Raw genomic sequence first — 16,188 nt, forward strand, 5'->3', positions numbered from 1 at the left:
AAGTGAAATTGATAATTTCTATACATTGAGAATTAGTGTGTAGTTGGGTGATGTAAAAGAAAGAAAATCATAAACTGATGTCTAGTGTGTGGCAGCTTAGCAACTATCTCAGCCTCATCTTTGACTGAGTAGTGACAGAACATTCAGCTTTCAATTTTACATCCAGAAAGTTTATTCATTTGGTCCATCGCCAGAGGACAGTCCGACCTTCATCTGCTTGTCGCTGTAGGAACTTAACTGCTTCCCTCCAACAACTTCTTTGACATGAAGCAGCTAAACCGGACGATTTATGAGCAGATAGGTTGTGTTGTCGTAACAAGAGATATAGATGTTCAAACTCTGCCAGAGTGAGTCCTTCTAAGCATTTTTGAACAGGCTAAGAAAAATGCAGACTAGGCAGATTTCTTAAACGAAGGCAGCCTCCGTTTTAATCGAGAGCACAAGCAGCCTCACCACGAAGACGCTGGCCAAGACCACAGCACCACAGATACAAAACATGGCATGTGTCGACACTGAAAATCAGCCAATTAGTGTGGTGTGTAAACCAACATTGGCTTCTCGCTCTCTTCTGCTTCATTGTCTACATGGCTTTGAAGGCCAGACGGACATGCCGAGTCAGCGGATGTTAAAATAAGACCCACACAGTCGCGTCAGACCTCGGTTCATTAACAAACACATTTTGCACAAGTCTTTATTTCAACAATAAACAAAAGTAGAACTCTGGCAGCTTCAAATTAAAAGACAGGATTTCATTGGGTCAACATCCCTACAATCCCCAGCCGACAGTTTCAGTGCGTGAAGGATTCTGGAGCGTCCAGCAGTCACGAGAAACGGTCAACAGAAAGGTCACGTCGTGAAGCGAACATTCCGACAATTGAACCTTCTACAGAGGTGCAGGAAACTTGTGCAGATTACAAAGCCAGCAGCACAATTCAGGTGTGTGACGAGCATTTGGAAACTTCCCGTGTGGAGCAAGTCGTTTTATCTGGGAAACCAATACCATAGTTTAAACAAAAATAATCATGTAACAAATTACAGATTTTAAATAAATCTTTGCAAAGGCATTAACCACATTTACGACTCAGCTGGATATTAAATTTGAAAGAAAACTAGGTCAGTAACTAAACTGTGTGGGAATGTCGAGGGCAGAAATAATGACAAAATAAATATCAAAGAAAAGGACGAGATCATTTTTATTTAGCGCTGTGCTTCAGCCTCTGATATCTTTTCTTAACACCAACTCAAATGCAAGCATACTTCAGGGGGAGCATGAGGGCGTCAAATCAATGATCGGATGACAAAAGAGAAAACAAATTAAATCTAACAAATAAAAATAAAAAAAAAATCAACACAATCAGTGAAGGATCCAAAATTATCTTCAACAAAAGCAAACTACTTCCTCTTGCTCACATGTCCGGAGCCTTCTTCTTCTTGAGAAACTAAGGCAGCCCCGTCTTTTGGCTCAGCTGTTGTGGGGTTACATGGACGTCACCGTTGAGCCACCTTAACAAGGGGGACCTTGGACACGTGGACAAGAACCAGGATGGAAAGTAAACGGATTTGCAGTGGAATCGCTTTGATTGGTTATTATCTCTCCAGTGCAAAAACTGAGTCTAAAAACTAGTGCAGTCCTCCAGGACTCAAACAGGTTTTCAGTCAGCTAAATTAAATTGTTATCTTTTTTTTTTTTTTACATTTTACTCTAAACATTAGCGAATATGCATCTGCCTGTCGCATCACTTTCAGCTTTGTGCACAAAAGCTTACATTTTTAATTCTAAAGCGCATAAAAGATTTTATTCTGTACGTCTGACTCAGGAGTCACTGTACCACCAAAATATTCCCCGTCTGATTGCCCTGGTTGTACCTCAGTTTAAAAGCATCATAAAAGAAGCAAATGGTGACAGAGACTCGTGATAATGCTGGTGCTGGACCTCTGAGATGCACTGGTGGAAATTTGGGAGGCCGACAGTTCTCCTTGCTCAAAGGCAAACGCTGATGTTTCCATGAAAAGTCCACTTGTCTGTAGTGGGAAGTTCTTGCTGCACAGCTGGAGGTCAAAGTGGAGCCAGCAGCCGTTCCAGTCCGACTGTCGTTCGGCCACTAAAAGAAAATAAAACAGCAGTGGTGGGCAGAGCAGAGAGATCTTGACTTCTCTCTGGATGAGACGAGGACAAGGATGCTGAAAAGGCTAGTTCTCAAAGAAGCAGGAGGGAGGAGGATCTTGCAAGAAAAGTTGGGCTGTGTTCCTGTCCTTATGTTTGATGCGTGTGTGTGTGTGTGTGAGTGTGAGTGTGTGTGTGTTGCGTGCAATCTGGACATGTATGTGGGCGGTGAGTAGATGGGGGGGCCTCTTGCTCGTCTACAGCAGATCCATACGGCGGTAGTAGAGCAGGTAGGCGGTGCGCTCTGCAGTCTGCTTCACCACGTTGAACTGGCTGATGATCTTCACCGCCTGGTCATCGATGCGCAGCCAGCCGTTCAGACCGATGTGGAAGACGTCAGTGGTGTAGTGGCCGCCAGTAGCACTGTTTCCATGGTGGTAGACGACTTTCAAGAGGAGAAAAAATGCATTAGCCTAATTATGTAGCAATTTCAATCATTTTGTTATGACACTAAACTACCAACAGAGGGCGTCAAAGTTGACTAGAAAGCAGGAGGCCAGTGAATCTATACATTTTGAAACAGTCGTTTCTGAATTATTCAAAATGCAGATTATAAATACATAATAAAAACTTAAATTTACCCAGTTCCAAGTTTTCTGGTTCACATACAAGTTAATTAATGTTTAGTGTAATAAAGGGCCATTTAAAGAAACTCGACTGCAGTTTATAAAAAATGATCAGGGCTTCCTGCTGCTTAACAGCAGCAGCTGCTTTCTCTAGTTCCAATAAACAAGAAGCATGATCAAGTGTTAACATTCATCTCACATTGCAGGTGGTTGGTTTAGAATTCAAAATGAATACATATGATTGATATGAAGTTTATAGGACTTAAGACTTTTTAAAAATTCTGTCTAACATCCATCATAGTTTTAAATAAATGTCATCAAGCCAAATAGTTTTTCTTGTTCCTTCTTCTAACCCAGCAGCTCTATGGACAGTTGCACAAGAGACTTTATGAATTAGAACAAGAGTATGATATACCACGCCTAGGAAGGGAAGCTGCTACTCAAACAAACAGTTCCCATGGTAACGTGGAAATACAGGAGGCATTTATGAAAAGTAAAAATAAACAGAGCTCTCTGTTAAAGAATACTTGTTAACCTAATAAATAGGACTGCAAGGAAAACAACTTTTGGAGGTCTAAACCACAACATGTCCCATACGTACCAACAATGTGTACAAAAATCAAGCGCGTCGTAACCTTGCTGCCTCACAGATTTTTGATGGACAAGATTAGTTAAAGTTTACCTGATGTGGCCTCCAAATATGTCTGTGATTGGTGTTCGGACGAGCTCCGATATACACGTGACTGAATTCATTTTGTAAACTAGCCACTGACAAATGGAAAACGTGCATGTCTGAAGTTCCGAATATTCTAAAACTTTTTTTTTTCAACACACTTTGTTCACTTTTGTCCCTCCCATATTTCTCTTCCTGGTCCTTGTTGATTCATAAAAAGAAAATCAGTCTGTAGAACAGCATGGGATCCCAAGTCATGTCATCATAATAAATCTAGATTTTGTTAAACCAGTAATGAATTAGTGTCAAATGTTATCAGGACACATACAATAATCGGACTGGGCTTGTATGAGGTGTTATATAAGCTGCACACAAAAGTATCGATGACTAGCAATCTCACATGTGACAACACAGTGAAACGTTCAAACACACCTGCAAACAGCCGGTAAGTTCTTTGGCCTTTCACGACTTTGCTCCGCACTCCGGCCGACAGAAGATCTACAAGAGAAAAAGAGGAAATAAGAACAAGATGCAATGAGCACTTCAATAAAAATACAACGTGTTGCTTCACTGCACGTTTTGTTTTTGGTCAACACGTTCAACAATTCTCTGAGAGGACCTTTGGATGAAAACATTCTTGATAAACTATTCTATGATTGGTTGCTATAAAAAGAAAAAGAAAATGTTTTCCCCTGGCTGAAAGCAAAACCTCATTCTGATTCCATCAAGATGAATCACAACCATCATGTGTCACCATCATGTGCACGTTTAATATCCACAATTCCCGTCTTCACCGTCCAGATGACTGACCACAGGACAGTGAACTCATTTGTACCTTTGCTTATCTCCAGGTCGACTGGGTACTCGACGTTCTTGGTCAGTTTCTGGCAGCCGCCCGTCTTTTCAAACACGAACCTCTTGAGATGGAGCACCAGCACCGGAGGCAGCTCCTCCAGAGTCACTCTCCGACTGATCTCAATCTGAATCATAAATTACATTGTCAGATAGTAAGTAGGTTAGCAATTAATTATTATTTAAAAAGCGCCTTTCTCAGACCAAGGTAACAAGGTGCTCAAACAACAAAATAATACACAATTAAAATACATGCCTTAAAGGCCAAGACACGTGGAGACAAACACAGCAGTCCCAGGATAACTAACTACAACACTTGTACAAATAAAATGGGTGTTGAGATGCTTCTTGAAGGAGTCAGTAGACTCAATCTATCAAGTTTATGTTGTGAGGAAAGGAATACATGGGTGAAGTTTTAAAAAGTAAAGATCATAGAGATTCACATGTCATTTTAGTATAGCTATTATATTATATTATAAGGAAGACTGACAGTCATGTTGCTCATCATACAAAGGAGACATTTTGAGTTTCACCTCCTGCTTGGTTTTTGTGGTGTAACCCTGGACAGACTCTCGTGCCACCAGGGTCTCCAGTGCCTCCTGGACTGTGCGGATCTTCTCTGACTGGATGTCCAACTGCAGGGTGAAGAATGGCTGAAGTGTGGCCGACTCCTTCGAGTGCTGTTGGTACACCACAGATCTAGACGGCAGGTGAGACATGTTTACTCTCACTGGATAAATTACTCTAGTTCCAATAAACAAGAAGCATGATCAAGTGTTAACATTCATCTCACATTGCAGGTGGTTGGTTTAGAATTCAAAATGAATACATATGATTGATATGAAGTTTAAATTCTGTAACATCCATCATAGTTTCAAATAAATGTCATCAAGCCAAATATAGTTTTTCTTGTTCCTTATTCTAACCCAGCAGCTCTATGGACAGTTGCACAAGATACTATGAATTAGAACAAGAGTATGATATACCACGCCTAGGAAGGGAAGCTGCTACTCAAACAAACAGTTCCCATGGTAACGTGGAAATACAGGAGGCATTTATGAAAAGTAAAAATAAACAGAGCTCTGTGTTAAGAATACTTGTTAACCTAATAAATAGGACTGGAAGGAGAACAACTTATCCCATACGTACCAACAATGTGTACAAAAATCAAGCGGGTCGTAACCTTGCTGCCTCACAGATTTTTGATGGACAAGATTAGTTATAGTTTACCTGATGTGGCCTCCAAATATGTCTGTGATTGGTGTTCGGACGAAGTCAGCTTGGCGAGTGATGGAAGTCTTGTTTCTGGGACCGACTTGTTCCCACTCATCCTCACTTCCCTCTTCCTCATCAGCAGCATTTTCTTCTAAGCAAGGTTGAGACTTTGGTCCGTTCATTGTAGCAGGCTCTGATAAAAGGACAAAGAAGTACATTCAAATTGCTTCAAATGTAACAAGATATTGACTCAATCTGAAACACTAACAAGAACACCCTTCCAAAGAGTGACTGCACTCTTGACAATGTACACGCAAACAGTTTGCGTGTACATTGTCAAGACTTTACGCCCTCAAGACCTTCAACTTAGTTACATTATGCAATTTTAATATTTGATGGATACCTTATTGGTTATGATGGCAATTGTTGTGCTTTCATACATTCATGATTGGTTAAATGTTGAACAGTCATGACTCAAGCAGGAGAACTCTCCGGCTAATATTTGTAACGGTGTTCTTCACCATGCAACTTTGTCTAGACAACCCTCCTTGAGAGCCTCGAGTGTCACAATACCACCAAACTGCTTTACAACAGTTTTTTAATACGAGGAAACGAAAACGTAGTATAAGACGAAGATATAGGAGAAACTGAAATTCCAAGGGTCTTAATCTTGTATATTAAACAATGTACATGTTTCATGTTCCACTGTTCTGAAACTGGGTAAGCAACAAAAAATGTGCTTACTCTCTTCCTGAGGGGAGATCAGCCTTTTTAATGCCAGCATTTCCTCGTGCAGTCCGTTCAGAGTGAAGCCGAGATACTCCTCCGCATCTTCTTGTCGACCCTGTCAGCACAGAAGCTCCAATTAAACGCCAAGAATGCTAGTCATGTACATACTAGCAGATAACAGCCTGAGGAATCTTTGATTCTCATTCATCATTAAAAAAATATTAATCAGCTGGTTTGATGCCCTAGATTAGGCAAAGTTGCTTGATTATTGGCGTATATTTGAAAGAAGGGCATTGGTCGCACAGACAGTTTGTTCCAGAGCAGAGACTCATCAGAACAAGAGAAAACTTGATGACTTGACAAACATGGCGACTCACCTTCTCAGAGAGACTTGATTTGATGAGAGTGAGAAGTCTATAAATGTATGTTGGTTCGAATGGCACACCAGTGCGAATATCTTTAATGACTTTGTCTCCGGCAGCTGTGGGCAAATTCACAGTCCCAAAGTCAGTCAGTCATGATGGTGAGTTTGAAGGTGTTTTGCTGCAGCAACTTACCTTGCTGTTTGGGTTTCACTGGCCCCGGCATACCGTTGAACTCATTGACAAGCCGAACACTGCCACAAAACACAAAAATCACCTGTTAACCAACGGATCTACAGCACACATGGTTGTCTATTTTAAACAGCTACTCACAAGTTGTCTATCATGGGTGTGGAAGTGCATGGTCTCTGGGTTTCACTGTGCACGGGAATGGACTTCATTAGGTGGTACATGGGGGGACATGCGATCAGGGCCTGTAAGGTCTGTGTGCTTATGAGTCAGGGAGGACACATTCAATTCTTGCACTCTTTCACGCCTTCACATTTAACTGAAATGTATCCAGTATTTCACTAATGTTTTTATAACTACACCTTACTTGTGATCATTCTTTTGACTCGGGACAGCAAATCCCTGTCAACTAAACTTCTTAACTAAAGATTTTGGCCAAGATACGTCTCCAGATTTGATAGTCTGCTCCACAATGTCACAAACATTTTTGCCTTGAAAAACATGAATCACATTTTATAAACTGTGGCAACCTGTGAAACGTGATTGCCTTTTTTCTAGTATTCATTGAGAGCTGTGAACCTGTTAATATATCCTTCAAAAATACCGCAACCTTTCTTTTACCATTTTAGATCGTTAGTTAAACTTTAAATGATAGCAGACCACTCTTGATCTAGAAGTACCAAGAAGTAATCATATCATTTATTGGATTGTATTTTGTGTCGTGTCTGCAATTCTATTTTTTTTCTTTTTTTGTTCAGGCTTTAATTGTATTTTTTGCATTTGTATTACGGAAAGGACAAGAACACCGAGTTCTCTAACTTTTAAAATCTGAGCCAGCATCATTTGATAAGTGTGATCGCCAGCAAGCTGTTCTAGCTTCACATGTAAAAAGGATACAGCGTTGATGTAGCACCAGTTTCCCTTGTTGATAAGTCCTCTTGGCTGCAAAGACACTGGTTTATGTATCAACTTCACATTCTCAATTAGTTCTGGGGATTCAAAAAAGAAACACTATTGAAAACATGCACAAACAGAACATTCAAAGCAGCAACAAAAACAGAGGAATACATATTTGAAGAGGCAAAGAAAGAGTCCCCGTTTTCAAACCAACAGCTCATGATAACTCAAGAGACCAGGGTCATCGGAACAAGGATTTTGTGTACCATGCCTAGGAGAACGAATGCCAGATAGAGAGCTTCAATGGTAACGTGGACAAAATTTTTAAACAGAGAATACTCATCAAGTGTGTGAAAAAGGCAAGTCTATAAGTCCCTCTTTTGAAAATTTCTTAATCATGTATTAGGAAAACTTGTAAACCAAAATGCTCTGATAGAGGAAAAAACCAACCCAATTTGGGAAGACAACTAAACATTCAATTCCGTCCACACAGTAGTTACAGAAGGGACCGAACGTTTGTGTTTGAAGGCATCTTATATTCGCTCTATACAGTAAATAGAGAGTCGAGCAAAGTCTCAGGTTACATTAATAGGTGTATCGTCAGAAATAAGAGCCCCGCTTCCATCCTTTATGATGATGAATAGCAAAAGCAACTGCTCTAAATTGGGATCAGAACTTCTCAAAAGGTTTTGGAACAAACATAAAATCTTTACAATTCCTCACGTTCACTCAACAATTATCAAACAAAACATTTCAGTTCAGAGTCAGCTAAATCGAAAACATTAACTAAACCCTTTAATACAATTATATCACACACTTAAACATTCATCGAGGTCTATTCTCTGTTCAATCAATCTGACTGTCCAAAATAACGACAGCAATAAAATAACGATCTTCTATACAACAGCACCACCTTGTGTTTAACTTTTTAAACAACGCAGATTGAACATCTCAACTTCTTCATTGTTTTACCGATTGGCTTGTATTCAAACTGAAGAAACAGATCAATCATTTCAAAGCTTCTTGATACCTGCAAGTTTTGGGGCCATGGGGTCTTCAGATACATGGACAGGGTTGTCTTTGACCTCCACAACCTTCTCAGGCTGGTCTGGCTGTGTAACAGTGGGAGTCACCACCTCCACTACATTCTTTACCTCCACAATGGCCTGAGGGCCTCCAGGCAAAGGTTTTGAGTTGTGGAACAGGCTAGCCCAAGATTTCTGGGGGTTGGCAGTAGCAGCGGCTGGAATCATGGGTAAAGGGGCAGCAGAGTCTGGGGAGACCTGCTTTATCTGCACCACATTCTCACAGTCTTCTTTTTGTCCATCTGGTCCATCAGCAGTGCTGGATTCTGCAAGCTCGCTTTCCAACCCAGCATCTGCCACCTCAGGTTCAACAGCCGTGACAGATGAGGTGGAACAAGGAGTGGTCATAGCAGCTGAAGGAGGAAGGGGCGAACTGGAACAGAGACTATGTGATGCATCTAAAAGTTCAAAATTCTGTGGAGCCAAATTGTCTGGCTGCTTTTCTGCAGTCCTAGGTTCCTCAGCCAACCCTCTGCTTTGAGAAGAAGATGAGGATGAGGAAGATACGTTATTGCCGTCTGACGAAGATGCAGCTCCACTCGTAAAGCACAACGAAGATGAATCATCAGGGCTGTCACAAGTCCTCTGATTGGCAGTGGGTGTGGGGACAAATGGTGCTTCTGTGGCTGCAGCTGTGGCAGGGGAGGCAAAACTAGATGCAGAAAGTTCAGCTGATAGCATTTTAATGTCCACGTCATCAGCATTGTGATGTGCAGAACCAAGTGCATGTCCATTGACTAGAGGGGTCATCTGCACCACATCTGCTACAACAGTACTGTTGGTGCCGGTGGAAGGGTCCAAGTAATTGTAATATCCAGGCGGTCGTTTTTTCTTTTTCTTTTTTTCACGTTGTCCCAAACTGCCCGGACCGTCCATGTCCAGGCAGGCCTGATGATTACCCAGGTCCCCAGAGTCGGGTACGTCCAAGGAGTTAAATAGAGTTCCGTCCGACACGTCAGAACGTGGATTAGTAGTTTGCTGCGTTTTCTGTCCCGGCTGACAGCCTAAGATGAACTCTGGAGCCTGGGGGTTGAGGGTGCTGGACACCTTGAAGAAGGGATCGTTCATAACCCCAGTTTTGGAATCAATAACCTCATCAACGCCAAACTCGATGTGTTGGTAGTCCTCTGCTGTGGACAAAAAAAGGATACAAGATTAGAAAAGTTGGAAAAAGGATATCCTTCAGACTTCAGTGTCCTGCTTACTTAACAATTAATGCAGGTGAAAATAAACAGATCATTAAGAGAAAAGATAAAGACTGTCTGAGAAAAGGTAAATTTGTTACAATTTAATTATAATTTAGTGTTTGATTGAGATAGATTCACAGCAGTGAAACAACTGTGTGTTGTGTATGTACCAATGCAGTTTCTGACAAAAAGTGCAATCTTTCTGCATACAAGATTGACCTTTTTATTGCCATTACCATCCGTCTTTAAAGAGTGGTATGCCAATTGTGTTGTGTAGTGTCACAAGGTTTACTTATTTTTAATGTTTACTTATCCATCACAAAAACTTTTATTAACAAAAGGTATTGTCATTTCTCTGGAAGATACGGATTGTATTTTGATTAAATTAAATAGGTATAATAAGGTAAAATGAATGACAATACAAAACTCAAGTGTTAAATTAAACAAAGTAACTTGTTGACACCAGTAAACTAAATATACCTACAATGTAAACTTCACTTACCACTGAAATAAAGGCATGTTTTCTTCAAAAATGTGGCAAATTTCAGTTGTAAGAAAGCCCATGTGTTTTCTGAATGTTATCTGCTAATTGAAGCAATTCTGTGCAATAAAATTGTTTTGCATTTAGTTTTAAAATGTTCCTATACTCTTGAATGCACCATAGTAATCACGCCAACATTGAATGCATCATTTGCCTGTGAGAAGTGAGATCTAATGTGAAAACCCAACTCTCCTGACTCGCACGTTTCAAATATTGAACTCTTCCTTTCCAAGATGCAGTAAGTCCATTATCATGAAAACAAATGTAAATTTCTTAGAAAGGGCGAGGGCTTAAACATTTTCTAATGTAAAAATCTCATTCAAGAGTTTTGTTCAAACAGACATAAACTGATGAATACAATAGAGGCCCAAATTAAACTTAAGACGCTCAATTCAACATATTAGATGAAGTATTTTTCATTCTTTAAGGAATGTGCGGGACAAAACTAGACAACTAGACCATTGACACTATAAAAAGTAAGGACTTTTTCTTCCTTTTATTTAAAAATATAAATAAAAATATAATTCACCATCCATGATTCTTGAATCAGCACTTTTTTCAATTAAAAAATGTAAACAATACATTGTAGTATCCACACAATGATCAAAGACGAAAAAGAGTATGAACACCAGGTAGATCAGTGTAAGTGTGTCGCAGCACATTAATGCAGGCATTAGATAAAAAGGGGAAACAGGACACATTAGTCAGTGGAAAATAGTAGAAAAAAAGCATCGTTTAAAGACGTATTAGAACATGAACCCTTCTATTTTTTGTTTGACAAGATTAAAAAACAACAGTTGCTTCCTCTTCTGGTATGAGATCACCATCCAAGAGTTAAAATGAAAACAGCATAAATAAAAGCCCACTATGCCCTTTGTTAAACTTTCTTTGATTGTTAGATCCCATTTGAAGTGGTTTATTTTTTAAATCAGCATTTTCCTTTGCAGTGGTGAAAATGTGTGATATGCAAGAGTAGGACATTAATTGTCAGTACTTTGAGCATGCAGAGCTCCGAGAGATTTTACAGGCAAGAAAAAGAATTCAGGCACAGGAATTAGAAAGCCACCAGTTCTGAAACCTGGATTTTGAGTTTGAGAGCAAACGTACAATAGTGAGTCATGACACAAGGTGTCAGACTCATCCACTCACCGCAAACCTGCAGTCCATTTGACTCCATAATATAAGGCACAGCAGGAATGCGGTAACATCCTAAATAATCAATACAAATCAAGGTAAGGCAAAAGTTAGATGCATAAATGGTGGCTGTACATTCTTCTACTGCTGGGTGCCTTAAAAATAGTTCAAACAGACCAATTAAAGCAGACAATCTTTAGAGTTACACATATTTGTCTACATTTGCTGATTTTAACAAACTCAACCTTATGTGAAACTGTTAAAGAGAATATCAAGACTAAAGGGGAGTAGAATTTGACTGTTTATTGTACTTACCAGAGGATTGACTGACACGTGAGACTTTGTCATTGAAGGGAGGAAGCTGTAAAGAGAAAAAAGAACTTATAAAATGAATAGTTTAAGGAAAATAGGTGGTCATTAGGAGCAGAATACTTACCTCAACATAACATCGTGGAGAAACAAAGAACTGATTTATTTCATCAGCGCTGAATTCTCCAAAGATGTACTATGAAAAAAAAAAACAAATTAAAAATTTCTGTAACATCATTATCAAAGTTCATCAACAAGGGAATTCAGAGGATTGATAGCACAACAGACACTATGAACAAGTCAATCAACAACTAAAAATGATGTGTCATGCTGGATTATGAGTAAACCAAGTAAACTTGAAGTTCAGATTAATTTCCATGCAATGACTAACAGAGCAGCATACTAAGAGGGATCAAACTCGGAGGGAAATTAATAAAAGACTATTTTACTTTTTAAATGGTGCGGCTTCTTGGCTTTTAAATCAACATTCAATATAGGAGTGAGCTCTGGGACATGTGCCACATGCTAAAAGCTACAGGTGAGCCAACACTCTGTAGACTAAATGGAATGAACCCAGTGGCCACAGTGAGATAAACACTGGGAAAAGAAAGGGAAGCGAGAGAAAAAGGAAAGTGCACCTCAAGCATATGCAACTCGTCACAAATAACCCCCATACGAGGGCCCACATTGTTGAAATTGCGCTACAAGCGACTGACAGCCAGTCGTAATCCAGCAGCCTGAGGACAGCTAATACAATCACAACAGAATGAATGTGCCCTTCTTACTGCCAGCTTCTGCAGCGTACCTCAGTAAGCTTTCTCTGTGGTTAGTTTGTGATCAGGATTATAACAAATTAGCCATCTGTATGATTTAACACAGCTCAGAGCTCTCACAACAAATTTATCACAAAAATTAATTTTGAATTCACAAATCTGACGGTGCGATCTGGTAAAACTTTTATCATCATTGCTCACCAGTGAGTCCAATGTCACATGTTCACAACCACCAAGGGAACACAACACACACTTGACTTTGTGCATGACTATATAAGGGTTGTTGATGGTGGTTTATGGAACGAAAAGATCACACAAGTACATTTTAAGTATTTGATATTTTTTTTAAAAAGAAAAGATGAAAAATATGTTGTTGTTAAGGCTGAAATATGTTGTTATGAAGGAAAGATTTGCCCCTCACTCAAGGAAGACACAGCTCAACGCTAGAGGCAAGATTAGTTTAAACCAAATATAGTATTATAAATATTTAATTCTAACATGGTATCTAATGTTTAGTCTTCTTACCATAATGTTTTCAGTATTTTTATTTCACTCCAGTTATTGGTGTGTGTGTGTATATATATATATATATATATACACACACACACCAATAACAGGAGTGAAATGAATATATATATATATATATATATATATATATATATATACACACACATACATACACACACACACACCAATAACAGGAGTGAAATGAAAATACTGAAAACATTATGGTAAGAAGACTAAACATTAGATACCCATGTTAGAATTAAATATTTATTAACGTCCAGATTATTATCTTGTAACATGATTTTAACTATGACATCCATTATTCTGCCTGTTAAAATAAGTGTGCTTAATTAAACTGTAAATATTAGGCTAATGTTTTATTCCCCACTTGGTCTTGTTTGCCATGCCTGGAGCAAAGTTTCTAACTTGTTGCGGCTAAAACCTGGATATAAGGACATTTTAGCAAATATTACTTAATTACATTCGTCATGCTTCCCATGCCTCTTGAGCAAATATTACGATATTTCATTGGGTTCAAAAGGCCTTCACCGTGTTTGAGAATTTAATGTATGGATTTTCTGACAGGAAAAACTGATAAAGTTGCTGGGATCCAAGACATGAATTGTACCCAATACAATGAAAAAAATAAGAAATGACAAGATAGACAGGTAAACCATGAGGATTATTTAACTCTTTTTATAAATAATATGCAACATTATGAACCACTTACCAGATAAATCAATCTTTAACCTTCTTGTTCAAAGATTGAAATCAAAACGCAACAAACCACAACAAGTGGACAGAACATTTTCACTAAGTGTTTATTAGCCTTTTTCAAATTTAGTTTCTCACGATCATTTATTTAAAATAATCATCATTCCTGTAGCAGTGGTAGCTTCAATGAAACTAGTTATGCATTTCTACTGTTAACACATTCACACGCTGCATCTTTTCAAGAGTGACATATAATTTAAGATGATCTTAAAACATCTGGCGATTGAAAGATTGTAATTTCAATAGTGACAGGTACATGAATCCACAGGTACCCTTCTTATTTAAAACATGCTAACCAAAGTAACAAACTGTTACTCCAAGTTTATTATCGTGCTGGTTTCACTAACCTAGTTATTCTTTTACATCCGTCACTTGCGGAAACTTTGGATCTTCACTCAACACCTCGAGTGTTCAGTGCTATCAAATAAAACAATTCTTATTTTAAATGAAAAAACTCAAATTAACCTTTTTTTGAGCCGAGGCCCACCGAACCAGCTACAAGCTGGACGTGACTAACATGCCGGCGAGGGTTCGATTCAAAATACCAACAACCGGATTGACATAACATGTCTAATATTCGTGAATCCTCCATATAAACGTTCCTACAGATGGAGAAGAACATAAGTTCAGGTCCAGAATGGGGCCTGAGCATGTGGGCCATGCACACACACGCAGCACTTTTCAACGGCTGCAGACTTTTACCATTAATCCCAGACACTCGTGAGGTTCAACTTCAGTAACGCCGAGTCTAGATCCACGTTTCGATCGTATATTGTCTCCACAAATGTAGTTGTCATTGGAGTTGAAAGTACAGCGACACGCGTGACATGCTCCTATGAATGAAGAGGGCCTGTTAGCTGCCATGCTACTGGTCATTCAATGAGGCTTAGTGAGGCATTATCAAGCACTTTTCCCACACTTGGTCACCCAGGAGGCCAAAGAACTGTTATGACAACAACCGCACAGAGAAAGTAGACGTGCAGTGAGGGACTATTCGATGTCATTGTCAGTGAGAGTAAGTCGGCGTGCAGAATGAAGCACCATGATATGTTTGTCAGGCTAACATTAGCCACTTAGCTACCTGGTTGCAGGATGAAGCCATGCTCCCGGTGAGATTCGCTCTCTTTCGCTTTCAGGATGAAAACTCTCCCAGAGGGAACGTGGTGCAGCTCTGAATGGGCACTCAGAACCGATATCTTACTTGGGCGCCATTGTCGTGTAACTACGGTTGTCCTTGTAGTCGCAAATGTGGCTCCATGTAAAGCATCAGCTCTTCACGCCGTCAGCGCCATTTCTATCGAGCATCTTCCTCGCTGGCAGGGGCAGCGCGACGGCGACACTGTGGCGGCAGTCGCTTCCGGTTAGGTGCAAATATAAGACTTCAAAACAAAAGTCTGTTTGCGCTACAAAATCATATCGTCTTCAACGTGATCGTCACAACTTCATCCTTTAATATTAGAAACTATAACCTCAGTCAAAAATGAGAACTCAGATTTATGATCCCCTGTAGTTTGTGTGACACTTACAATTGGGCTTCAACTATGACCCTGGTCTGGAAAAGCGCTCTACAAATAAAAATGACTTACTTACTTCCAGTGCAACAAATAACAAGGTCAGGCTGGAAGAAATTACATGTAACTAGTACACTAAAGATTCTAAACAGAGTTCCCTTTTGGATGATAGAACATCCTTTTCAACTAAATAGGGATTGATTATTGATGTGACTTAAAAGAAGGTTCTTAATCCAATATTCAGGCACAGGATTACAAACTCACATTCTTGAGGAAGAACTGTTGAGTGTGACCTGCATTGTTCTAAGAGTGGTGTACATAATAAACAACTGTTGTCACGGCGTCTATATATTCAAGAAAGGAGGGCCGTGACGAACACTGTTGTCAGATATGTCGGGTGGTTTGACAGTTGTTGACACAGATCCTGTGGAGTCTGCAGTAGTTCCATACGATAAAGTGTCTCAAGGAAAAAATGGGGTTGGTGGAATAACCAACTCTCCTTGATTCTGTTAGCTGGGTGAATCTGGAGATACAGCACAAGAATGTCAAACTAACAAAGGCCGACAAAGGCCTTTGTATTCAAACAGGAAGTAGGTTATTAGCCATACAAATGAAGTATTTCATACATTTATTTTCCATATGAAGACAGATCATGGACTAGTGGCTAAACCATACAACAAATAATGATCAATGTATAAATTATAAATTATTGTGTAAGTG

General features: G+C 39.5%; 1 protein-coding gene across 2 annotated transcripts; it reads right to left on the reverse strand.

Annotated features, from left to right (window-relative positions):
* Positions 1-1,670: 1,670 nt before the first annotated feature.
* usp10 (ubiquitin specific peptidase 10) lies at positions 1,671-15,301 on the reverse strand. Of its 2 annotated transcripts, XM_087792798.1 has the most exons (15): positions 15,039-15,301; positions 12,031-12,099; positions 11,910-11,955; positions 11,610-11,669; positions 8,678-9,862; positions 7,648-7,739; positions 6,895-7,004; positions 6,757-6,815; positions 6,577-6,680; positions 6,215-6,314; positions 5,486-5,663; positions 4,789-4,954; positions 4,239-4,383; positions 3,836-3,901; positions 1,671-2,549 (listed from the first exon to the last, which is right to left on the reverse strand). In XM_087792798.1, the coding sequence occupies exons 1-15, from the start codon at positions 15,057-15,059 to the stop codon at positions 2,362-2,364; spliced, it is 2,589 nt and encodes an 862-aa protein (XP_087648924.1). In that variant the 5' UTR covers positions 15,060-15,301; the 3' UTR covers positions 1,671-2,361. The 2 variants fall into 2 exon arrangements, with proteins under 2 accessions (XP_087648924.1, XP_087648925.1); XM_087792799.1 differs by lacking the exon at positions 11,610-11,669 and having other exon boundaries at positions 15,039-15,300.
* Positions 15,302-16,188: the final 887 nt, after the last annotated feature.

The sequence above is a fragment of the Callionymus lyra genome, chromosome 6 (assembly GCF_982586985.1).
Source record: "Callionymus lyra chromosome 6, fCalLyr1.hap1.1, whole genome shotgun sequence".
NCBI classification, from domain to species: Eukaryota; Metazoa; Chordata; class Actinopteri; order Syngnathiformes; family Callionymidae; genus Callionymus; species Callionymus lyra.